The sequence below is a fragment of the Pezoporus occidentalis genome, unplaced genomic scaffold, assembly GCF_034315485.1.
Source record: "Pezoporus occidentalis ecotype Australia unplaced genomic scaffold, CSIRO_AGI_Poc_V1 ctg4, whole genome shotgun sequence".
NCBI lineage: Eukaryota > Metazoa > Chordata > Aves > Psittaciformes > Psittacidae > Pezoporus > Pezoporus occidentalis.
The window spans coordinates 19,866,682-19,893,471 of NW_026915724.1; the positions used below are offsets into that span (position 1 = coordinate 19,866,682).

Below are 26,790 nucleotides of genomic sequence, written 5' to 3' on the forward strand. Positions count from 1 at the left end.
AGAAAAGATAAAGATCACCTCATCTTTGCAGAAAAACACAGCAGAGGGACCTGTACTCTGGTAAGAGCCAGCAGAGATGTTAACCCAGAGCCTTCTTGTTCAGCCTTGTCGAATTGTGATTGCTCTTTTGGGGAGGAGAATAAGAGGAGACATGACCTTGGACTTCCCTTCTATATGCTTTTAGCTTAGAATACATAAGATTGGATGTAGGAGGCAGCTGAACTGCATCAGACTTGATCAGCGCATAGTTTTAGGCTGATTAGTCTGTCCAGTTCCCTAGTGAAAAACAGACTCTCTTGTGGGCTGAGGAGCTAATTGTTGATCTGATGGAACTTCACAGAAAGGTACCTTCCCCTTCCACCACCCCTCTGGATATTCCTTTTGTTACTCACCAGTGCTGCTCTGGATGGTCCTCACCGTGGTGGTTGTACGTGGGGGAGATGAGGACCGCAGTGATATACACTCATCATCCTGAGAACAGCCCTTCTCAATGGCCCTGACGTAGCTGTGGCTCCTCATGCGGAAGCAGCCCGGCATGGGCAGATCCAGCGCCTCCACTGCCTGAGACTCGAGTTCACTGAACACCGACTCACAGACGGATTCGAACTGACCGTTCACCTCCATCTCACTCACCTGCAGGCAAACACAGAGCAGGTTCAGTACATCTCATACTCTCACAAGCTATGGTGGCACAATGGCCAGCATCAGCTAGAAGATCCCTTCACACATGAAGAAAGGGTGAATGCCACATTCCATTGTGCAAAGCAACAATTGTTAGGGGAAAAAAAAAGAGGAGACAAAGGTGTTAGGCAGAGATTCAGCAGGCTTCAGGCTCTTGGTTTCTCCTGAGACTGGTGGGAATCTGGGATTCCTCATGAACAGTGTCTGATGAACAGCATCTGGTTTTTTACCCTAGGACCACAGCAATGGTTGAACCTTTGGCCATTATGATCGTTACATTGAAAAAAAAACACATCATTCATACTTTCTTTGAGGAATGAGGAAAAAAACCCAAAGGTCAGTTTAACCAGTACACAATCAATGCAACCCACAGGCAATCACAGTGATAAACCTGAAGGCCTGAGAAACTCAAGGGTAGAAGTGATAACAAACAGTTGGGAAAGGAAGGCTGAGAAGGGACCAAGTTTGCTGCAGGGGCAAAATGTGCAATTACATCTCTGACTGAAAGCAAGAGATGCAATGGAATCCTTAGGCCCTCTGGAGCAGACAGTAGGTGGTGACAAAGACTTGCACTCACGCAAGTTATAAAACATTCCAAAGCATGTGGCCTTGCTGCAGGTCTTACAAACCTGGGAACCATTTACCTCAGCTTCACTGGTAATGGATGCACATGTTTCTAAATTGAGCTTGGCATGAAAGCACAATAATTATCACTGTATGAAATGTGCACACAGAAACCACCACTTGAGGATTTTGTTAGTTTTCAAGCGTGCCAAAGGCCAAGATAGCAGAAGATAAGGCTATGTTACAGTGGTAGAAAAAAAACTTAGAAATTCTTTTCCCAGATTAACTTTATCAAGAAAATGTTATGCTGAGCATTTGCACGCATAACTGAAAAGGGAAATCTCAGGGTAGAGCACAGTTTTTAAATGGACACTACTTAAAAGAGCACGGAAAAGTAATAGATAATATATCATACAGAACAATCTTACTATGGTGCAGAATAGCCATATCCCCAAATAAACATCTCTGAATTAATGCTTTTTTTTAAAAAAAAAAAAAAACAAACAACAAACTTCTTCACATTGTCAAATGATGCTCACTCTTTGGCAGACACCTTTGTATAAGTGTTAGGTGTAAACTAAGTAAGTCACCTAACTTAATGTTCATATAGTTGCCTTGAAGACTTGAATTTCATTGGTCTTCCTCCTAGATACATCCTGACCCTCTTTCTAGAGCATCAGCCCATAGCCTATGCAAAGTGCCTCACTATAAAATACATAGGTAAATATTCTGAAGTTTCAGTGTTCAAATATAGGATACTACAGAAATTCAAACTACAGATCCATTCTGAATGGCACATATATTTGTTATGGCTATAGCTAAAGTCCTGGCATCAAAGATGCCACACACTTTTTTTGACATTGTAGTGACTTGACATGCCAGTAATAAGGGGGCAGTATCTGGCAGCACAAATCCTGCCTGCTGCACTTCTGGACTAGTGAAAGAAAGTACTTTTATCCAAATGATTAATCCAAATGATCCACTTACTTAAGGAAACAAGCCAAAACTCATACCAGGGAGCTACAGAATTTAGCAGATTACCTACTGGCCCACTGCCCTGTGGAGTGCTGGCACTCCTGCATTTCTTCCAGATCCAGATTCCTGCCCAACTCAATTGTACAAACATCTATGCAAGGACAGGCTATTTTATGGTGCTAAAGCTCATAAACTGAATGTGTTACAAGCTCATAAACTGAATGTGTCACAGCAGGTTTACTTTTTCCTCTAGTTTAGAATGAACATGAAGAGGTCTCATAGGATTTCAGAGCAAAAAATGCAAACAGATAGTTGCACTTCGTATACTGCAAAATTTGTAATATACAGGTGAAAAGTTCAGAGGTGCCCAAGGTTAAGAATGTACACAATAGCATAAAGAAAGCTCTAAAATGTCTAAAGAAATACTAATAGAATTGTGAAATACAGAATACTACAGACTTATTTTTTCTTTAGCTTGTGAACTGGGTTTTTTTTGGAGGCATTCCAAAAAAATTGATTTGAGGTACCAGGCACAAGATCCTTAAACGAACCCTCTTTAAAGACATTGTTGTTGAACACCTGCTTTGGATAAAGAAAAATAAAAAATTAGACTGTTCCTTCAAAGAAACTGCATGTTGTGCCACTCATCTATTTGCAAAGGGCAGGTTATGCCATTATCAAATGTTACCCTCACACAAACAACACCGTGTGAAAACACTCGCGATTTCTTCAATACATTATGAAAATGTGTGGCATGGAATGGCCTGATTCAACATCAAGCAAAATCAAGTTTCTCCTATTGCAAAGGCTCGGTCAGTGGCTGCTCTCCAGGCCACAATGGGTGCCTGTCACCCACCTGACTGATGGTGCTCATGGCTCTCATGTAGCTCTCGTTGCGGGAGCGGAACTTGGGGGATGTCAGCAGCCCTGCTGGGTCCAGGCTGTCCAGGCTCCTGTTGATGGAGACTTCACTCACTGCTCTCAGGTAACTGTGGCTCCGGATCTGAAGCTTCGGCGAGTGTTCACTGGATATCCTGGCAGATGTGGGGAAGAAGAAAGAAAAAAGGTATTTCATGAAATCCAAATGGCCTCACCAGGAGCAAGAACAACCAGGTATTTTTCACTGGATTAGCAAGACCCGAACAAGTCATTACACAGTCTCTGTATATTTATAAAGTAAGGATAATGTCAGTGCTAATATTTGGATTGCCACACTTGTTTATTTGGTGGGAGGAAGAGAAAAGGAAGGAAAGGACTTACTTTTTGTAAACCTTGTTTTTGGTAAACTGTGCCTAAGCATAATGGCAAAATAACTTCCATTTTATTTAGAGACAGCTGCATGGAAAAATTTTACACTTTACTGACAGCAGCAGCAATCAGCTCCAGCAACACCCCTCACTGTGTGGGACTTTCGAAATGACAACACTGAAACGACTTCACGTGTTGGTTTTAAAAGAGTAAACGGAGCCATTGAGGTGATTGCAGTGGAGGAAAGCCCTCTGTCCCTATGGAGTTGAATGTAGCAACCACCAAAACAGCTGGGAGGCGGTTACAGAAAGAAGCCTGATACTAATATAGTCTGAGTGATCCCAAACACATCAGCTGAAAATACACGTCTTGCAATGCAGTTGGTGGGAATGGTAGGGGCTCTATTCCTCTAAGGGGTTATTTCTCTGAGGAAACCTGCCACTGAACAGACCTGATGGTGCTGTGACTCTGACACCCATGTATGTACCTCTCTCATGGGAATGCTTCTTAGGGAGCTTTCAAGGGTGTATGGGCCAATAGGGGAGGCAGATTATACACAACATGCAAAATGCGCTCATAGAACATTTTAAGCTGGGAAACCACTCCAAGAACTTGGGGCACCTGGTGAGGTTTGATGTGATCTAAAATTTTATTCCTGCTTTAAGCTGTAAGTTGAGAAAATGTAAGCTGGGGAAGTAGCTTTACAAGACTGATGTCAAATTAGATGTTTAAAAACCACAGTTGTGTTTCTGAAGTGATTACTTTCTCCATCTTTCCAACACAACTGACAGATAAAATGTACAAGTAGTCCCAAACAAACCAACCTGCTGCATAGGTGAAGTGTACAAACTGCAGTACTCCTGCCATGTATGCTTAGAGTCAGCTAGCAAAGGTTGTAATGTGTAGAAAGAATCCTCCACCTGTGGGATGGTTTATCACCTGAAAATGCTGGCTAGGTGCTGTCTTCATAGTCACAGGCATCCTATAAAGATGTGAATCACAAAAAGTGATCCATGTAATGCCTTTTATGCAATATAATTAATTTTGGGGATATTCCTTTTGAAACAATTAAACAGTGGATAAAGTATTGAAAGGGTGGTTCTTCAATATATTTAATGAAATATCCTTAATATTTGCTAAATATTATAAAGCAAAAATTGAAAATATTAACTAAATTTTACGTTTTAAAATGTAGATCTCGTATAGATGTGTGTTGGTATATGAAAGAAAAATCTGTAACCTAATTACAAGCCTAATCTAGGTCCCCTAGTTTTAGCAGTACATACACAGCTGACCTGAAAGAAGAGAATTCATTTTATGTCTAATTCCTCAAGCATTTGCAGACATTTTGTATTGAAGTAGCTAATGACGGTAATTAGTATGAGCAATTTCCCAGTGGCATGCACAATTCTGGTAATTGTCAATGTATTTTAGGAGGACAATTCCATTGTGTAATTGCACACCTAAGTAAGTAGTTCAGAAACTGGGGCTGTTTCTGAATGGTACAATACAGTAATAAAATCTAGGGCATCTCTACAATACCAGTCATACAATACTCTGGCTGCTAATTATCTGCCTAATAAAAATATGTAAACTTATGCTGATTACTTGATATTCTTGTCACAAGATGAAGACAGAGCCTTTTCCTGCCATTTTCACTACGTGTACGGTGCAATACTCACAGCAGCCATATTCATACAGTCTGACTCCTTATGACATTTGATTCCACATGACAAAAGTAGGTTTTTAGATATCATTATTAGCAGTGCTCCGAACAACTCAAAAAAAGAAAGAGAAAGTGATGAAAAAGCAACCATTACTAATGGTTAGCTACAGCCTTTTGGTAACTAACATTAACCATGAAACTCTCGGAAAAAACCCAAAACTTCTTGTCTGTTATTGGATAAAAATATACAGAAATAAATAAAAAAGAAGATAAGATAGAATGAATAATTCAAAAGACATAATGTTTCAGATGCATCCAAGCAACTTCACCACCCTGCAGATCTGTAAACTGATCAGCATTGACTGAAATGCATTTCTTGAATTAATTCAAGATGTATTTTATGAATATGTTCTAAACAGTTTGCTGCCAGTATGTGACATACAAAATTCACATATGCTTGATAAGCAGCCAGTCAAATACGTCACCTGGGGCTTGTTGCTGTTCACTGATTAGCTGAGCTCACAAGGAGAATGCAGCACATCATGAAATTCAGTGCACAGATATTGCCAGACAGAAATTTGCAAGTGCTGAGGCAGGCACTTTTTAAATACTGGAACCAATATTATAAGCTGCAGCTACCCACAGCAGCAAGATTTTGCTGTAGCAGCCAGAGTACAGATCAGATCAGATGCTCTAAGTGTCATAGAAAGCCACCACAAAAGGTATAAAAAGTCATTTTCAATATGCATTAGTGTTGCACAACTTTTTCCCAACTTTGGAAACAAGGGCCTCCACCCATGAGGTCAAATGTTTCCCTCTTGTTACAGATGTGGGTGGTCAGCACAGCTGCCTTCTTTTTCTTTTTGTTCGTGACTGTACAACTGTTCAGCTTGGCACACATCTAGAACCACATTTTACAGGTGTCCACTTATCTTAGCCTCCCATCCATTGTATAAAACTGATAGGATATTGGCAGCTGTTGGAGGAGGTGGCTCCTTGCTTACTGATTGCTACAATCACTGTTTCACTACAAGTAATGATGGGGAAGAAAAGGAAAGGAAAAGAAAGGAAAGGAAAGGAAAGGAAAGGAAAGGAAAGGAAAGGAAAGGAAAGGAAAGGAAAGGAAAGGAAAGGAAAGGAAAGGAAAGGAAAGGAGAGGAAAGGAAAGAAAAAAGAAGAAAAGGAAAGGAAAGAAAAAAGAAAAAAGAAAAGAGAAAAGAAGAAAAAGAAAAGAAAAAAGAAAAGAAAAGAAAAGAGAAAAAAGAAAAGAAAAAGAAAAGAAAAGAAAAGAGAAAAGAAAAGAAAAGAAAAGAAAAGAAAAGAAAAGAAAAGAAAAGAAAAGAAAAGAAAAGAAAAGAAAGAAAGAAAAAAAGGAAAGAAAAAAGAGAAAAGGAAAGGAAAAGAGAGATTTTAAAGCCTAGACAAAGAAATATCTGAAGTTTTGCATTTATGCTACGGCTTTTATAGCTGTGTAATAAATTGTCACTGTGTGCTACAGTATACCTCAATGAACAGCTGTAATGCCTCTGGAAATTTTTAAAACATTCAGTTTAGGAATAAATCTGACTATGTATGACAGGGAAGAGCTGAATGTCTAATTTATTTTCTCAGAGTTGCTATTACCATTAACCTGTAAATGAAAGTATTCTTTTCTTCCTTAAGGGTTCAACTACATCTTATCCTGCATTACTTAAACTTCTTTTTGTGCCATCATGATTTCCACAACTAAATACAACAGGGGACTGAGACTTTGAGACAGCTCTTTGGCTAATCCAAAATGATCTGTTAGCTCCACTCACTGCATTGGATATGTTAACTGGCAGAAGGAGGATGCATATTATTAAAGATCTTGAATGAACTCCTTAAGCATACTGCATCATTTCTGTGCTGCAGTGACTGACAGTATGACATGGGATGAGTACTGTAAGGTAGTCCTGAGCTCAGTGCCAGAGCTCCTTCAGAGAAGCTTATACATAGCTCTTCCTTACTGCTATGATAAAAGAGAGATTTTGTTTGGGATGTGTAACAGTTAGTCCCTTGTGGATACACCATGTTGGTTGAAGCAGCATTCATGGAGCTTGCAGCAGGCATGAGAAGCCAAATGTGCTTTGGGGCTGGGCTGTCCCCAAAGGTAGCATGCTGCATTCACAAGAGGTGTGTCCCCAAACCAGCTGCACCATCCTTTTTCCCCATATCGCTGCTGCCCTTGTCCCAGGCCTCACCCCAGAGTATGACAGCATAGCCACAACAGCAACACGTTGATAATGCATGGGGCTGGAGTAGCATGCTAGCTGTGATTCCAAAAACCACAGGCAAGAGTCATGGCAAGAGGAGAAGGTGAGGCCTTTAGGTTTCTGCCACTCTGAGGCGAATACCCTTGGGCAAATCCAAGGGGACTTAACCAGAAAAGGAGCCAGAGCTGAGATGGGTTGAAAAGGAGTCTGCCAAGACCCAGCAGAGAAATAAAAGCTCTGCTGGGTAAAGAAAGGCAAGTGCCTCTGATACACACTGTGCCTCAGGGCAGTTTGAGGTACCCCTTTAGACCAGACACAGTATAAAAAAAGTGTTACAATGAAAAGTAGCCCAAAGACAGTATTGTCTTCCGCAAGTTCAGCATTCAGACTCATAGTACAAAGCCCAGTGTTGTGCCAGATGGGTACTATGCCCTGCCAACAGAAAATGACAAAGCAGAATAAAGTGAAAGTCCAGAAACATGCCTTGAATACTCCCGCAAGCCAGTAGAGGAATATGCTAAAATTTGCCTTCAAACAAACAGGAAGAATCCAACACCACACCACACACAACTCAAACCCAAGACAAAATAAACCTCAAAACCACCACTGTTGCTAAATATTTCAGCTCTCACTTCAGTAGCCTACAACGGACAGCTTAGTTCCCTGGGGCTTAATTATCCTTGGCTGAATGCCCCACCTCCAGCATGGCTGATGGGCACATCCAATGAACATTTCTGCGCTTAATTTTATTTGCATTTTCGTGTTGCTAGAAGCCAGCACAGTCTGACACAAGGAAAACACTGAAGGACATCAGGGAGGAACACGTATAGAACAAAGTCATTCAAGTGCATCTGTCTGATCCTGGTCATGACATGGGTCACCGGGCTTGGGTAATTTGATCATGCTGGCACATGCTTTTTCAGCGCAATGAACATAAAGCTGTCATGCTACTGACAGAGACAAGGGCAGCACATCAACAGTTTTGAGCATTCTTCCCACTCATTAGGGATTTTTCTGGGTTTTGAAGGTCTCCTTTTCTGGTTCTGTTTACAATCAAGTGAACTTTCTCATAGGGTTTTCCTATCTTAAAGCTAAAAAAAAAAAAACAAAAAAACATAAAACCTCTCTTCAAGTTCTTAATGTGTTGCTAGAGTCGAGTCAGAGAAAGAAATATCCAAAACTTGGAGACAGCCAGAAAAAGCTCAACTTCTGAAGAGCAATTAATTATTATTAATATATTAATCAGCAAAAAATTGACATTTGCTTCCTTTTGCATTGTAAAAGATACAACCATCAGATTATAAGTTGTCTTCACTGCACGGACCAGCCAAGACACACAATGAAACTGTATGGGGCATGCCTGTGTCACAGGGTTTGCCATGCAGTGAGAAGAGGCAGTACGGGGTGTATTTTTCAGATTCTGGTAGGGCTGCAGAGGAAAGCACTTAAAAAAATATATAAATCCAGAAGCCTACACAGTTTGGTGTCACGCAGCTCCCTAACGTGTCTATCTCCAGCTGTTGTGGGCTTTTTGAGTAAGCACAATTTGTCCTGCCAGAGAGCTCCTGTTAGTTTGATAGAGGGCAGCAGGAACTGGTTTAATGTTTCCAGTAGTAAATGCTTCAAAAAATCCCACTTCCTTTTAAAACTCTCCAAGTCTGGCTACTGCGAGCTTCAGAATCTGCCTAGAAACCTCCTCTTTGTGATTTTATTACAAACCTGCTTTCCTCTCGAGGGACACAGAAGCTTGGAGTTGATTGTTTTTTTATTTTTTTCCTTTGGGCTGTGGAGGTGTTGAGGTTATATGACCCAGCTGTAAGAGCAATCTCTAGGTGTTAAAGTGTTAGCAAAGATGACTACTGTATAAAAACCACTATATACATTAAAACAAAGCCTCCCCTTTATCTCAAAGATACCCTCAGGTGCTGTACATAATCAAAAACCATAGTCTAATGAAGTGAAGGAACATTTCCCTTGCCCCTGACATGCCACATCTTCTACCTGCTTTCTAGACATGGTGAAAGAACAGAGCACAGTATGGAAGGGGCACATAATGCCATATGAAATTGAGCTGGTAAGAGAAACAGATGGGAGATGATGCAGACAGACATTATACAATTCTCTTTAGTCAGAAATCTGGTCTACATGCTGGTGCTGGTTCCTACGTGGGGGTGTGTGTGTGGGGAATAGTTGTGAGCACTCTTCTGTTCCACCCTGGAGAGTGAAAAGAGATGCTGAAACATAGAAGCAGTTCAACCCAGATGAACCAGCTTAACCTGGTGATGCCAGGTAAGCTGTTTCTATAGAAAACCACACATTTTTTGTTTATGCTAGAAGAGAAATCCATCCTTTCTTGTCACACCTAGCACTGTCGAGAGTGCCCACCTTGAGAAGAGTAGCTTTCCTTTCAGAAGACCCTCTGAGGAAAGCTGTGGGCCTTAATGTCCCCCCTCCCTCTTGCCAATCCTACTAAGTACATACTCAACTGGGTTTTTGCAGGTCCTTGCTGAGGAAAATATGTCTGAACCTAGATCAAATGTGTGACACACTCCAAGCATTTTGGTGTGCCAGCCAACTGTTGTGTTTGAGGGCAAGCCCCTGAGAAGGAGGGAAGGAGATGCCTCCAGGTCTGCTCAGGCACAGGGACTGCTTCACCACCACTTCCACTTGCTGCTATTATAACAAGTGAATCAAATCACACTTCATTTTCCTCCTCTCAGGTCTCTGGTAACACGCTCAAAACATCCTCTTGCACACCTGCAGAGCTGCACTTCCTGATGCATTCATGGTGAGAACTTCGAATCTCAGTCTATGTCCTAATATTAAGCTTAATCCTACTCACAATATTGACATCAGGGTATCTGGCATCAAGGTAGTCCCCATTGCAGTCCTTATGCTGTTCTACTAAAAAATCACAGTTCAACAAGCTCGGACCTCACCTGCTTGATTTAATTTTTAGGTCTACCCCATTCACACATTAATTCTGCCAGTGGGAAGAACCAAGAGTCACAGCTCTCTGCCAAACTGCAGGAGGAAAGCGGTTACTTTTCAGGAATGTCACCTGGCCATGTGCTGAGCTGGCTGCACAACCAGCCCTCCCTGCTTAGTACTGTGATTTATGCAGGAGCTCTGGCTTGCTCCCGGGAGTGGGAGGATAGCACTCTAGCTCAGCTAAACAGCATCTTCTGGGCAGGCTTCCCATAACTTAAGGTCCTTCTGTGCTATACCAAGTTACAATATTGGGCAGTATTTATCTACAAATCATGTTTTCTAGGTAAGTACTAAAACCGTATTTGCTGTTTAATGTCACTGCAGTGTTTAAGAGCAATTTTTCCTGACAATTCGCAATCCATTTTCAGTGATCAGTGTCCTCAGCTCCACATGGAACTGAAACCAGGTGACGGCCACTCACATACTGCATGGCCATGAGCCTGCAGTCCTGTCACATGCCTGTTTCTGTGTCACCTGGTAGAGAAAGCCATTTCCAGCCCTCCAGGCAACATCTATGTAAGTCTATACAGTGAGATTAGGAACACATCTTCGGTTTTGAAAATCAACACCATTACTCCAAAACCTTCACATAGATAAGCAGCCACCTGCATTTTCCAAAAATGAATTTTACATATGCAGCATTTTTTCACTTCCTATTCAGTCTTCTACCATTTCAAAAATTTCAGTTACCTACTTAAAAAAAAAAAAAGCAGATTCAACATCTGTACAGATGTGCAACACAAACCAAACTACTGCAGAAACTCTGAAGAGCAAGTACATTTTGAAGCAACGAGGAGGGAACACTAGTAACTCTGCAAGGCAGAAGGGAAAAATACCACATCCAACTAAGCTAAAGGGGCTGAGCTCACATTTTTATATCTCTGAGTAACAGCACTGACTCTGAATGAATGTTTGAAAAAGCGAGAGTCAATACATTGCTACCTGACAAATACTGTGAATATCCCCTCACCCACTGTGGGCACACATTATTTCTTGATAACAACTGCAAATTGTTGACCTGGACAATACAATACATGCTGATAGCAACTGCGGATTTTCTTTCCCCTCTCCTGATGGGTTCATTTTGAAACATCATCTGTGCACTCTTACTAAATGGCTATTTCAGTATTCTCTATTTTAGCTGGTTTATATTTGAAGACTGCTAAGCAGTTTAAAATCCCTGAAGAGAAGACTGCTTTTTCTTCTAGTCCAAGCAAGTACTTTCTACATTTTGTTTTCCTGTGGATACCTGGGAACCGGTGATTTGCAATGGGAACCAGCTCCTCCTGCTGGCAAGAGGGTTGAGAGGAAGGTGATAAGAGTAATGACCTGGATAGCTCTACAGCCAGTTTCTCAAGCTGTCTCTGGGTAAGTGTAGCTTGGAGCTCAGATACGACTTGCAGCTGTCTCTTCCTGATAAAAATGAAAGATTCTGGGGGAAACTGCTCAACTGGGATTTATCACTGACTAAGATAAAAACCCTGCAACTTCTGTACTACCAAAGAAGTTAGAAATAATAACAACTTCTTTTTCCTACATTTTTATTGAAAGTAATGTCTAGAATGTAAGTAAATTGAAAAATAATGGTGTGCAGTAGGCTTTCTGGCAAATTTTTTACTGATTCTCCAGGCACCAGTCTGCTGCTTTGGGGGAGTTTCTCTTTTATCACTGATCTTGCACAGCAAAAGTTATACTCAGAGATAGGAAGACATTCCCTCCATGTACCTTTACCAGAGTTATTCCTCAGAAAAAAAAGGAGCTGCTACCACTTTCCTTTTAGCTGCTTTTACATCAAAGGGAATCCTCAAAACAAATCCAGTTAATTCCCTAAACCTAGTTATCTGTGTGTATTTTATAGTTCTCTTTCCACTCCAAAGTCTTTCCAGTCTTATTTTCTCTCCTGTACTGAGACACAGCACGAAGTGATACCCTGTTATTTCAGGTGTATATATATATATGTACATACATATATATGTATTGTAATATGGGCAAGTTGGCTTGTCAATGCTTTTATAAACATGGCAAAAGCATGGAATACCTTAAGGTGGAAGCCTGCACTTGATTTCCATTATGAAAACTTTTCTGATAAATACAAGTTTGTGCAGAAGATGTAAAATTATGCTTAACACACATTTTTTAGATTTTTTTTTTCTTTTTTTAAAAGCAGACTCATTCTGTGTTATAGGCTATCACTGGGCCTAACTTGTACAGAATGAATCCTGATAAAGCAGAACTAATTATATTTTGAAGTATGAGAGAATAAAGAAAAACATCTCTTAAGAACCCTGGATAATAATACAAAATCCTGCTGGGGACTAAAAGGGAAGTTTTATTGCAATTATTATAAATAGGTAACTTTTAATCCCATGGAACAGAAATACCCTGAAACATTTATTTGGGTGTGGGAGTAAAGGAATGGACAACTAGTTGACATGCCATTCAACATGCTGTTAGTGTCAAGTGCAATGATTCAGATGGACACAATGAGAATCTAAAAACATTTCTGAAGAGTAGATACTCTTCAGGTTTGAGGATCATCAAAATAGGCTTTGCACCTCATTTTAAAGGAAGAAAGCTTTAACTCCTGAAGATTTTCCAAATATTTATTTGAATTTCATTATCATACTCAGAATTAAAGCATGTGGTTTACGGAACTAGGACACTGCTCTTGTCCAGTGAAAACTAAAGCAAAAAAATAATAATTAAAAAAAAAAATCCATTAAGGTCAGATAAAAAAGATAAAATGCCCAAATGTCTGTGTTTGCATATTGAAAGGAATAAAGCTAGTTCCTTATAGAAGGCTGATTAATAGTGTGCTGTCTAGCCCATATAAATCACAAAACCACCAACCACTTGTGAATGAATTAAGAAAACCTCCTCTCCTTTTCAGAATATAAGTACAGGATACATGGTGAAGCTGAAAATGGCCTTCTGTCTTACCGGGAAAATCAAAATATCTGGGTACCCATGCTTTTGCTTAAAACATCATAACGGGGGAAAAAAAATCTTTAGGTTTTTCGGGATAAATAATGTCTACCTGGCATTTAAAACCACAGGAAATGGACTATGGCTCATGGGTTTGGATTTCATTGTTGACAGAAATTTGCTGCGTGACCTATAGAAGTCATATAAACTCTCAGGCTCAGAAAACAGGCATGTTAAATCTCCTCTACAGCGCAGCTCAGGTGGCTTTGTGGTGCTGAATTCAAGTTAGCAAACATGACTGATGTTCTTTGATGGAAGAGAATGTATTTTTGTTATATTATTGGAGGCAAAGGTGACAGGATGACTGAAATAATGAACTTCAGCCCCAGGGACAGTTATTGTACATAAAGCGCAATAGCTGGTTAATAAAGGCTAATGAATGTTTGGTGTGATGATCAAAAGGCACTTCAGAAGAAATGCATTATTCGATTAAAACCATTATTGACTGTGGATGGAGATTTACGATACCATTTCAAGTCAATGGTTTTACTGAGTTAAGACAGAACTCCTTGCAAAGATCTCCAGCCTAATAAAACTTCAGTGAGCTATATGGAAAACTTTAATGCCTAAATGTCAATTTTAAGCATAATGAAACCTAAATTACTTTCTTGAGCCTCACAGCATTTACTGGGGGGGAAGGGGCCTGCAGTTTTGCCCTGAAGTTACATAATTTAATTGTTTTGTATTAGTAAGTATCCTCTTCCTTAGATGACCTTTTCCTTAAATGGCTGTTGTACCTATGTATATATACTGGCTATTTTATTGCACAGATTTCTTTACTGCTCAGATTTTTTTGTCACCTTGATTAGGAAAACAGCAACATTATGATAATCTATTAATCTACTTCTTATTGTCATGTATTGTACATGACTAGCAAACTAAGCTGACTCAAATTCATCACTTTTTCAGTTTAGCACACACATCAGAGATGAGCTGTGGTATATTACCTGGATTTGTTGTAATGTGTGATGAGGAAGCACAGAAACAAAACAGAAATGGGGCAACCTTCTTTACATGACAGCTACTGGGAATCATGTAATATAATGTACAGAAGAGACTGGGGAAGCTTGAGAACACTGTAGAGAGGTGGCCTTGAAAAACTGGAAGGCTGGTCACATAGAATCATAACATAGTCACTTATGTGTACACAGAGGCACCAGGGATTACCAAGCAGGCAGGAAGTGAAGGATGCTGGAGGATGCTAACCTGATAAAAGTTAAGTTTCTAGTAGCTAAACTAATGGAATAATTCCTTGAGATGTTGTCCTGGGTTCAGCAGTAGCAGTCATTTTTCCCCTTCTTGGTAGCTGGTGCAGTGCAGTGTTTTGACTTTCAGCTCGGGAACAGAGCTGATAACAAGCGATGTTTTGGTTTGGCCAAGGACTTTGTGAGCCTCATGCTCTGCCAGGGAGGAGGGGGAGCCAGGAGGAAGCAGAGACAGGACACCTGACCCAAGTTAGCCAAAGAGGTATTCCATACCACAGCACGTCATGCCCAGGATGTAACTGGGAGTGAGCCGGAAGGGCTGGGAGTCTGCAGGGTTGGAGGAGGTATCGGTCGGAGCTTGGTCGGGCTTGGGGGGCTAGTTATCGGTCGGCTGGTGGTGAGATGATGTATTCTCTTCCCTTGTTATTTCCTTTATCATTATTATCATTGGTGGTAGCAGTAGTGATTTGTGTTATACCTTAGTTACTAAACTGTTCTTATCTCAACCTGTGGGAGTTGCATTCTTTTTGATTCTCCTCTCCGTCCCTCCGAGAGCAGGGGGAGGGCAAGAAAGGGGGGGAGTGAGTGAACGAGTTGCCTGACTGGGTTTAAACCACGACAGATGTTAATATAAGAGCTCCATTTATTCTCACTGGAGCCAACCAGCCACTAGAGGGAGGAAGAATCTAGTGCTTCCAATCACTGCTATTTATTATGCATCTGCAATGCATTATGTTTTTCCCAAAGCTCATCTCATGAGGCTTGCAAAACCTTTCCAGTTAAAGGAAAAACCCTTGAGTTTCCACAGTTGGTGAAGAATGCACACAAGCACAAAGTACAAGGACTCAAAAATACGTACTGCACACCTATTGTATCTTAGAATATATTCTGATCTGTACAGCCCAGATGAATTATGGACCTGATTTCCAATTAATCAGCATTCATAAGGCAATTTGCTTTCATAGCATTCAGCATATCATTACAAAAATTGTAGGATTTAAAGCTTTTTTTATGTGCTTTAAATGAACAAAAGTATTTTTCTTGGTGACTAGAAAGGGCAGGTCACCACTTTGGTGTTGAAAAAGTTTCTGTACAGAAACTAGTAACATGGTAAAAATGTTACTTCTATATTCTTTAAGAATAAAGCTATTTGAAAGTAGAAACCAAAGAAAAACCCAACATAATAATACACTCTCAATGGCTGCATTACCATGCCCTTTTCACCATGGATAACTATGCTAACTATCCATTTATAGCAGGAAAGAAGCAATCTGGGTAAGTGAAGGCAGCTTTTTGTGTGTACAGCTATTCACTACTCACAGAGGAGAAGATTTTCAGTAACAGGAAAATGCTAAATAAAATTATAAAGTTGTTTTTATCTGAAGATAAGCAAGTAGTTCATTAGGTAATTGCTGGATGTTTAGCAGGTCAAATCTTGGGAGTTTTGCTGAGGGTCTATCAATCATCATAGAATTGTAGAATGGTCTGGGCTGGAAGGGATCTTAAATTGACTGGAAATTCTGAGTCATGTTTCTTCCTTCAACAACTTCTGCTTAAGTTAACAGGCCCAGTACTACCTTTCCAAACAGGAAGAAACCAAGCTTAAACTCAGCAGAAGAAAATGGATCAATATTCTTCCCAAAAAGAGTGTAGAAAGGTCATGAATAATCTCTGTCGTGAGTATACTAAGGACTTGGGATATAAGTAGAAAACCGCCCCTCCACTAGGTCTTGTAGGTTTTACTGTCCCTGCCAGCACCATGCTTTTAATGGGTGACTGGGCTGCCATTAGTACAGGACCACGAGTGCTGCTGTCTACCCTTCCCAAAGGAGAGAAATAAGGAGACAATAACAGAAAAATGTTTCTTGCAGCCTAGAATATGGCTTTTCATCAGAAAGTTCACAGCTTTTCCAAGAATAGGCATGCACAGAGCATACAGTGGGAACCCCCTCACTCAACCAAACTGTGATTTTCAGTGTGTGTGGTGTGTTTGCTTCTCTGTGCAGCATATACCATGGCAGCTCAGGCCCTGAGATGTATTAAAATATCTTTTCCTAGCTCTGAAGTCCTTCCCTATGGGGAAAAAAAAAGCATTTTGAGATTCCCTTCTGCTATAGTGTGAAGGGTAACAAATACAAAGAAAATTTATAGAGATGGGAGTGGGAAGCCATGCGTTAGTGTATGTAGGCAGGTCATAGAGGAAAGAGGGGATGTAGGAATAGCTGAAGGGAAGCATGCCTATCTATCATTTACCCCCTGCGAAAGTAGCTGAACCACCTCTAGGACATATGTTAGCAATGGGTGTGGGCTGCACAGCAGTAAGAGAGGGGGAGATGTGTCAAGTTATGATATATCATACCTATGAATTTCAACAGGCACAGAAAAATGCAACATGAGTTACTGTTACTCCTAGGAGTAGTACGCTTCCCTGCGGGCTTTCACACATGACAGGGTGAGCAAATACATACAGCAGGTGGAAAGAGAGAAGAGAGTATCCTGGCAGCAGGATGCACGTGGGAAGCACAGTTGAGGAGGAACTACAGGAACCGACCCTTTATCTCTGGCTGAGGTCTCGCAAGCCTCTGAAGCATCTCCTCCAGCATGGAAGTATGAGGATGATTTAACTTCTTCCCCACACTGTGCCTTGCTGCTGATGCAGTGCAGCGGAGCTCTTCCCAGGCATCTCAATGAGCACCAGGAAATGCAAAGCAGGAGCTAAAAGCAAGGGGTCACTGACTAATGATGGTATAAGCATTTCTGCAACCTCTTTAGAAGGCTCAAGGATTGCTGCACTAACTGTAATCAATCAATCTTTGTGACATTCCAATGTGCAGGAAGTGAGCATTATAATCCCTTTTTACCCAGAACTGGAGGCACACCTTTAGCTGTGACTGGTAAGGGGCCAGGCAGGGAGCAGCAGTGGTGAAGTGCCCAGCACTCCTTCTTTGTACCCTCCTTCCGAGGCCACAGCTTACCTGCCATGGGGACATAGCATGTAGGTGTGGGGGCCAGATCCCCCACCCCTCCCCTGCTTTCCCCTGCTACAAAAAAGGGGTAGCACAGCTAAGGGTTTTGCAATTCAGTCCTTCATTTTAATTGCTTGACTGATCCTCCTCCTCCCTATGGGAACAATGCAAGCCAGGCACTCATTCCAGGTGCACCTCTTTATGCTCTTTTTAGACCTGAGAAACACAGAGCAGCCAAATCATACCTTAGAGTGCTCCTGAACTGTAATTAACCTCAGTATATCATTTTATGGAAGAGAAAGCTGTTAAATTTGTCTGAATTCAAAAGAACTTGGAAGAATAGTGGCAAGATAATGTTTTTTAACAAGCAGCTTGATTAATTCATGGCAGAGGTTATCATCCCATTGTGCTGGGTAGAAGGCCAACATCTAAAACAGTATGTACTTTGTCAGGGGGGAGAAAAAACTTCCACAGCTCAGATTTTAAATGCTACACTTGAGACTTGTAAACAACTCACTGCAGAATCCAGTGGTGAGGACCCAGATCCCAATTGCATAGTATTCCCAAGGACTTTAAGAGAAAAAGTTTACAATCATTTTTCTCTACCTTATTCCCACTAAGTCTCATGCCTTAGTGAAAAACCCCAGTGTTGCTTTCAAGTAGAGTGCATACCTCCCCATGGAGTGGAATGCCCTCCCAATGGCTATATCAGGCCTGTACGGGGTGCAGTGGGTAATCCAGGGAGCAGGGCATGGGATTTACATTAACCTCAGATCTAAACTGGATCAGATCTAAACTTCCCATTCTGGCTGGCTTCAGTGGTGCCCATGATAGAAATTCTGAGGGAGTAATGGTGAAATATAATATAGCATGATAAAAACTGTAAGATTCAGCTCAGAAGCAAGCTTTTACCTTGCTGGGTTTGGGTTCTTTTTTTGGCTACAAAAGAGACTAATTTTACTTTTCTTCTCTAGAAATATAAATATTCTATTTTTGAGAAGGGATTATATATTCTTTAATATCGAAAATATTGTAAAACAAGCTTGCAAATAATCAAGATGCTCTAAGATCAATGTTTTAAGTATTACTTCATGTCTATTTCACTTTAAAAATATTCCTTAGAAATAAGCATTCTTTCTCTACGTATTATTTATTGACTACATAATTTAAAGGAGGTACATGAAATAAAACAGATAATCTGAAAACATTCGAAAGATGAAGAATCTTTGTGACATCAATGTCAAGCTACAGCCCTGGTTTTAGAGACAGCTGTTCAGGTGATTCATCATTTGTATGAACATCAAATGGATTATTTTATTATTCTGTGAGCTGTTGCCCTTAAGGGAACTAGTTACATCAAATAACAAGCTATCATTATATGGACATACTGATTCTGAGAACAGGGGAAGGAAATATAGTCATAACATGCAATTTCAATAGAAAATGAGGGCTTGTCAATCTTCTGCCAGAGGCAAAACATTCAGGCAGATACTGGAGTCATCACAGAGATATAATGAATCTGATTAACTTCCCTGGAGAAGGGACAATTAGAGCTGATAGTATAAAGCCACTTTGGGGTGCATGCATGTTTGCATAGGGAGCAGTGCACAAAGGCTGCATGATCACTGGTTGATGGCAAGGGCACCTTGGCTTCCAGGCTGTGATTGTGAGCCTCCCCAGCAACTCCTTTTGGGAAAACTGGAGCAGAGAGCACACCCAGTTGCCCACGAAATCACTCCAAAAATAGCTTGAAGCCTGACTGGGTGCAACTAACCATCACATGTACGGTGGTGGCAATGGAGAACCAAAACGAAGGAAGGCATAGCCATTTTCCAACACAAGATGCATGCCTCCCCCACGAGAAAAGAGAATGATCCAGGAGCAACAGAACAGCTCTAGCTGGGAGTAGGAACTGTGGGATAAATGCACTCTGAAAGACTCACAAGGATGAACTTAGTAACAGGACTAGTGAAAAATGTTAATAATTATATCACCACCGATGAAAATCTGAAGAGTGTGTTAGGATCGGGACTGTAATAAATGAAAGCAGACGATAATGCTACATACTCATTATTTTCAGAGGTGTGAAATTCATTGAAAAAGGAAATAAAATAAGCACTAGGGAGGTGGAAATATACAAATAGTTGATAGTCAGAAGGTCATTCTGTCACTTTCTCAAATCTTGGCCCCTTTAATGGAGAAACGATGTTTAGCTAAGCACTGAGGATTATTTGGGACACAAGAAAGATGTGGATCTGCTTGAGTGAGTCCAGAGGAGGGACATGAAGATGATTGGAGGCTGGAGCACCTCTTTCATGAAGACAGTCTGAGAGTTGGGCTTGTTCAGCCTGGAACAGAGAAGACGCCAGGGAGAAGTGGCTTTAAAGTGAGAGAGGGTAGATTTAGATTAGATATTAGGAAGAAATTCTTCACTGTGAGGATGGTGAGACACTGGCACAGGTTGCCCAGAGAACTTGTGGATGCCCCATCCCTGGAAGTGTTCAAGGCCAGGTTGGACGGGGCTTTGAGAAACCTGGTCTAGTGGAAGGTGTCCCTGTCCATGGCAGGGGGTTGGAACTACATGAATTTAAGGTCCCTTCCAACCCAAGCCATTCTATGATTCTCTGATTACTGATTAATATTAAGGAATCACTTAAAAAAAGAAGAAAAAGAGAGAGAAAAGAGAAACGGACAACAGAAATAGTGACATAGTGCTGACATTCATACGAGCCACTGTCAGTCTAACATCTTGTTTGAATAAGGCATCACCCACGCTCACTCAATTCACATTTTTTCATCACAGGTAACCAGCAATTAATTTGTGCCCCAAATAAAATGATCTCTAAGGGAGAGGGGGGAGGGGTGGGAGTGGGGGAAGTAGCAATAGAGAGAGAGTGACTGCTCTGCCAGAAATGACATTCTACCCAACAGTAAATGACTGAACAACTGCAGTGGCACAGCCTGACTCACTAGCATTTCAAAGAACTTTGAGCAACAAATCTCTGCCAAAGCCCTGTTGTCTCACAGCTCTTACAGGCACATGACTGAGATGAGTCCAACAGATCCTGCAGCAGTCTGAAATCCATGGCTAGACATTTAGATTGGACCCTATTGACTAGACAGTGCCAACGTTTCTGAGATTCAAACATCTTTAACTGCAACTTCACAAGGATGGTTGAATGACATGTTGGCTGCATCCCACTAGAATAACGAAAAGAGACCTTTTCAAAGTCAGAAAATGGCCCCCTCCCCCAATCCAGCTTTTATAAATATGATTTCTATCACTGCTATAAATATTACGAGATGAAGTCATGACTCGGTGTTGTCATTGACGCCATTTCACCCAGAGTAGTTGTAAGCTTTCTGCATTATGTATGTATCCTAGATTTTGAGATTTATGTAAAGTTCATAATCAAATTGTTTCTCTAATGTGATAAAAAAACAAGTAGCAATTTTAAGTTTCGTAAGAAAGTAAAAGTACTAAATTATGTGAGAACTGTGCATTCTAGTACATTTTCCAATTTTTGTTATGCAGGCAGTAACAAATATTGATTATTACAAGGAAGAGTTTTAATAAATGTCAATACTATGCCTATTTAGGTTTGATAAAGTAAGAAGTAATAACTGTGAACATTTTTAGGACTAGCTCAAGGAGGACTACCTTCCGAAAGAAGTTTTTCAATGTTTCCTTTCAAGTGTAACAAAGGCTTAGCACAGATTTGCAATAGCCATTGTCAGATATGAAACGGGAGATTTATATACTAGTCCTGAAAGATCCAGAGCTTGCCTTCAGCATGATACATCACTGTCACAGTGCAGAGCTGCACAGACACAACTCAAGCATGGCTGCCATCCCAACGACACCTAAAGAAAGGGAAGGATTTGGGTGCTCTGTATGTGGCTGATGGCATTTGGGGATGACAAAACCAGTTACCGCTTTTTGCAGCTCCTAGCCTTGCTGCAGGGCAGCCAGGGCAGAAGTTGGTCAGACAGCACAGCCCTTTTGAAGGGGAATGGGAAATTGCCATGCAACTCAGCTACAGATGCAACCACAGAAATGTCTCACAGGAACTCAGTAGCTGCAGCAAAGGTGCTTTAAACCAAAATAGTTTTTTTCCACACCAGCAAATAGCACAAGCAATTGTATGACACTTCTCTTTTTGTGGTATACAATGAACAAGAAAACAGGCACAATGTAAAAAAATCTTTAAGGATTTTCCCTAGTTTCTCCCCTCCTGAACAGATTCATAACTTCTTTAGAAGAGAGGAGATTTTAAGAAGTCAGGTCTGATAGGATGAAGTTCCATCCATGTGTATCACTGGAAACAGGGTGGTATTTGATGCTGCCCTATTTTAGCGCCTCTGCCACCAGGGGCCTTAGGCGTTGTTTCCCCCTGCCCCTAACCTTTATCTCATACTGCAGCAAAGCCAGCAGAGAATTACTAAAATAAGTTGAAAGTCAGTCCATCTTAGCAATAATACAGACACAAGAAAATGCAAGAAAATAATGACTGTGAATCAACATGACTTGGATATTAAATGTATCTTTTTGTAAGGACAGAACAATTACTTTCACCTCTCTCTCTCTCTCTCTCTCCACTTTAACATGATATAAATTAACAGAAGATCCCAAAACATGTCTACAGAAAGTGTCCTGTGATTCACATTAAAACTAAAGCAAAATACAGGTTTTTTTTTTTATTTTTAATCTAAAAGGGATCCAGCATTTCACAGTGAAAGAATACTGCACTTCTAGCTGATCAGCGCAGAAAATCGCTGTGAATAAGGAACTTAATTATTGTTGCCTGCTTGCTTGTCTTGTTACGCTGGACATTAAGGACTCTAGACTGAATTTTGTGCAAATGCACATCTCTTTTTATGCCTGTGAATTTTCTGCATGGCAGATTTAATACATCAACTGAGCTCCCCTTAGCAAACTAAAGCAGATAGTACAAGATCACATACCAAGAGTCAAGCATGGTATTGCTGGCAGAAGCCAGAACATAATTTCAAAATGCTAGCAATGAAATAACATTTAAAATACATGAAAGAACTGTGCAGCAGTGCTGTGGGTGGGATATCTATAGTTACTATTCAACATTAGGCCTTCAGGAATAATTTGGTCCAGATGAGAATTTTGTTTTTGTATTTAAAAAATAAGTTAAGAAAAGGAAGTAAGAACAGTGATAGTGGGTATTTTCAATAGCCTGAGAAAGACAGAGAATCATAAAAAATAGGTCTGGAGGGGTCTTTATGAGGTCATTTGTTCCCTCCTCCTACCCTAAAGCAGGATCAGCAATACTTAAATTTGTCCTGACAGACGTTTTCTACCCTTTTCTTGAAAATATCCAGTGAAGTGATTTCTCTTGGCAATCCACTCCTACACGTAACTATCATTACCATTAGGAAATTTTTCCTAACATATAGACTGTGTATGTCCTTGCAGTCTAAGGCAGTATTTCTTCTCCTGTCCCCACTGGACATTATTAACTTCCTTTCTGAGGCAGCCTTTTAAGTAGGTAGGCAGAAGTAGGGCTAAAAATAAACAAGACCAGTTTTGCACACAGGCATGCAGGTTGGCTGTGTAAAAAACTATACCCTGAAAGAGATGGCTGAAAACCACATCTTGGTTCAGTGATTATAATTGTTTCTTAAAGCAAACCCTGGAAGTGCCCCTTACAGCAATAAACCGTGCTTTTTAAATCAGACAATGGGATGGACTTGAATTCACCGAAGTAATTTGCTGCAAAATGAATAAATGTTTAGAGAATTTTACTGAAAGAAGTTAAAAAGTTAGAAATCCTCCCTTTCATCTGTAGCTATGTTTAACATAAAGCTAGATATTATGCAAAGTTGGGGCAGATGACTAAATAGAGGACAAGGGGTCATGTATCTAGTGATTTCAGCAGGTCAGCCAATAATCTAAATGAGGTTGCAGCTTTTAGTTAACAAACTATCAACTTCCAAAACTCTCCTCCAGTATTACCAAAGAATCGCACTTTGACTAGCACAGTTAAAGCATTTTTTTTTTGGCTGATGTTTTTTCATGTATAAGTTAATTGTAACAGTTTAATTGCATTAAATTTCAGTAAGTAAAAGTACAAGTGAGACAACAATAGTAGTATAGGTCACATATCACAACACAATTCTGATTTCTTATCTTAGAGAAACAAAAAATACTATTATTTACACAAAGGTGACAATAGCAGCATAACAGGGCATAAGGGCTCATGGAGCTAGGTGTGGATTGACACAAGGGTAAATTTTATGATAGGATAAGCAATGTCTGCTAGCAGTGAGACTGTAATAGCTCAGGTATCTCAATTCCACCGCAAGACAAACTGGTGAGGATCATTCTATTCCATGATTCTATCACAGAAGTAGGAGGGGTGCCTGTCCAACCTATGTACTATGCAGTGAACTGTAACAATGCTTTTTCTCCACAGAGGATTGTGCAGTGAGATAAGTGGGTTCATTTCTGTGCTGCGAAGTATACATACCTTTGTGTGAGGGCACACAAAGCCCAGAAGGGAAGCTGCAATGGGGCACAAGCTTTCTCACATAACCATCAGTGACATTAAGCATTAACTGACTGAACATGCTTTATATATCCATCACTGGAAAGCTGCAACTGTTTTGAAAACCCCAAGATCTAAGTTCCTTTAATAAATCAATATCCTCTGCTCCTTAAGTATCATGTACACAAAACAGATGTCAGCTGCCATAAAGAAACCAGATATATGACCAGCTACTACCTCAAAAGAAATGTATTTTTTATTGTCTTGCCTTTCAAATTTTCTTCTGACTTACAACTTATTCACTGAACTTAATCATACCTGATATATGAGCCTGAAAAGTGAGAAACCTGTCCAACAGTTTCTCCCTAGCTTTCACAGAGAAGAGAGAAGGGATTAGAGTAATATAAAGCTAAGTAATATATCACACATCAGTGACTGCAGGCTGGGCCAAGCCAACAATTGTTCCAGAATACTATTCCTTCATCTGCACGTCCAAAGCTCAGGGTGATGCTCTATTCTCTTTCATGGGAAATTCAAAAACCTCACTCTTCAAGCAAACAAACAAACAACACCTAAGGAAAATGGAAACAATAGTTTCAGTAGCTAAAGATTTGATGAAAATGAAAGAGACTGTAACATGAAACAGGGAAACACTGTACTGGAAGCATACTGTAAATACAAATAAAAGATTAATCAATCTTATTGCTTTTGTACTAATTAGGAAAATCATTGTTCCCTAATTGGAAGTCACTCAACAAGAAAAAGAAATTAACAAGCTTCCCTGCATATGTCTAAAAATACTCACCAGAAGGAAGATGAGGTATTGCATCACCTTGTATCTTCCCTCTCCCTTCCCCCTATCTGTGATCTGGTCCAGTGAAGTTAAAGGGACATTTTCATTAATTTTAGCAGAATGAGGACAAAAAAGTATGCTTTTGTTTAAATGACACCTTTTTTTTTTTCTGGAGATCTTTCTGAGCATGTTTTCGTAATACAGAAAAAACTTAAAGTAAAGGACCTTATTCCTAAGACCAAGATGGCTTTCATACCTAAAGATGTATGCTACTGCAATGTAAGGATATCAGCCTCAACTGCTCAAATGCCAGAAGAGTCTAGCCAGTCTGTGAGGCTACAATTATCCTGACATCCCTTATCATTTACTTCAGTGCAGATATTTCCCAAGAACAACATTTCAGAAAAGCTGAGAAAGCGGGAGAACCATCTCCAGAGTTTATATTGTTCCATAGTTTTCTGAGAGCTGCATATTTCAGTTTGGTGACCGATGAAGATTCGTACATACACAAACAAACGTGTGTTTCATCACTATAGGAAAATCAAAGCTATAATGATCTCCAGTTTTGCACTTAATGTATACAACATCCTTGCCATTGATATTTAATTTGCTGTGTCTTTATTGTAAAAAGGTTTTGGACCTTTGCTCATCCTTTCATTCACATCAATCCCAGTGACATGTTTGAAAACAGACAGTATGCAATTTTGCCATTAATTTCACCATTAATGCCTCATAGAAGTGCTCAATCCAGGTGGGATGCGGCTTTGAGCAAGCTGGTCTAGTGGAAGGTGTCCCTGCCCACAGCAAGGGGGTTGAAACGACATGATTTTTAAGGTCCCTTCCAACCCAAACTATTCTGTGATTCTGTGATTAATCCACTCAATGCAGATGATGCACTTTACCTTCCTAACAGTCTATATGGATGTGCCCATGTGTGCATATCACTTTTCTCCTGATCACCACAAGTTACCACCAGATAAAACTGTTTGGGAGCTTTGCAGACTAAAGGAACTATTTTGATCATAATTTCTTTAACTTTTGCAAGGATTAGGGGATTTCTATCTGAATCACGCTATGTAACAATGGGATAGTTGGATTTTTTTGGCAAGTCACCCTACCAGAGCTGCTCCTGCAACTCTGTTAAGCTTTGATTTGTAATATAGGTTGACCCTAGCTTGAAGGCTTGTCTGCCATGAGCTGATCTGGTCAATTCTCAGACAGGTGATGGAATGTTGGAATTCAGGAGAGATAAATCAGATCTACCTCCTTCTTCTTGCTTTTGTCACTATTGTTAAGTTTCCTGCCAGATTCTGCCATGTAATTGAGCTTGATTGTTTACTGTGATTTTATAGAATATTGAGAAAAATGGCACAGAGTTTTCCAAAACAATATTATCTTTAGATTCTCATAAATATACAAGTAGAAAGTACTTATGCTATTTCTGTTAGCACATAAAATATATAAGCCTGGGTGTACACAAATAACATGCATATCTTTTGAGATATTATTGTTGGAATGTCTCTGATAAAGTTAGGAACTGATTGCAAGTACTACTCACCTATGCAATAAATGACAGGAATACATGCAGCTATGATGAGAATACCTTGAAAATAAAGATTTTTAAAGAAAAAACCTAATTTCTGTTCTCCTTTCTCTTCTTTTTACATTAATTACACCAGTGCATCTCCAAAGTATCAAGATCATTGAAACTGTCAATACACTGGTAATCAGAGAGAACAACTCTGAAAAAGATTTATATAATCAAATATGAGTTCAAAGGTACAATACTCCAACTGCATATACCCCAAAATCCATGTAAAATGTCCACAAATGGAATACTGTACTTCAGCACTGTAATATTTTAGGAAAAATAAAAATAGAACTGCAGAAGACTGAAGTGGCTGAGCCCCCAAAGTAGAAGTAATATTGAGTTAGGAGCCATAATCTGAACCTGTATTTTAAGC

General features: G+C 40.1%; 1 protein-coding gene across 5 annotated transcripts in view; it reads right to left on the bottom strand.

The window, feature by feature from the left end:
* Positions 1 to 26,790, bottom strand: part of DLGAP1 (DLG associated protein 1) — a 406,126-nt gene that overhangs the window by 101,172 nt on the left and 278,164 nt on the right. For all 5 annotated transcript variants that reach the window (XM_062632909.1, XM_062632911.1, XM_062632910.1 and 2 more), the window contains 2 exons: positions 3,077 to 3,254; positions 393 to 633 (listed from right to left, as the gene is read on the bottom strand). In XM_062632909.1, coding sequence (XP_062488893.1) covers positions 393 to 633; positions 3,077 to 3,254 — 419 coding nt within the window. The remainder of the gene's footprint in view (positions 1 to 392; positions 634 to 3,076; positions 3,255 to 26,790) is intronic.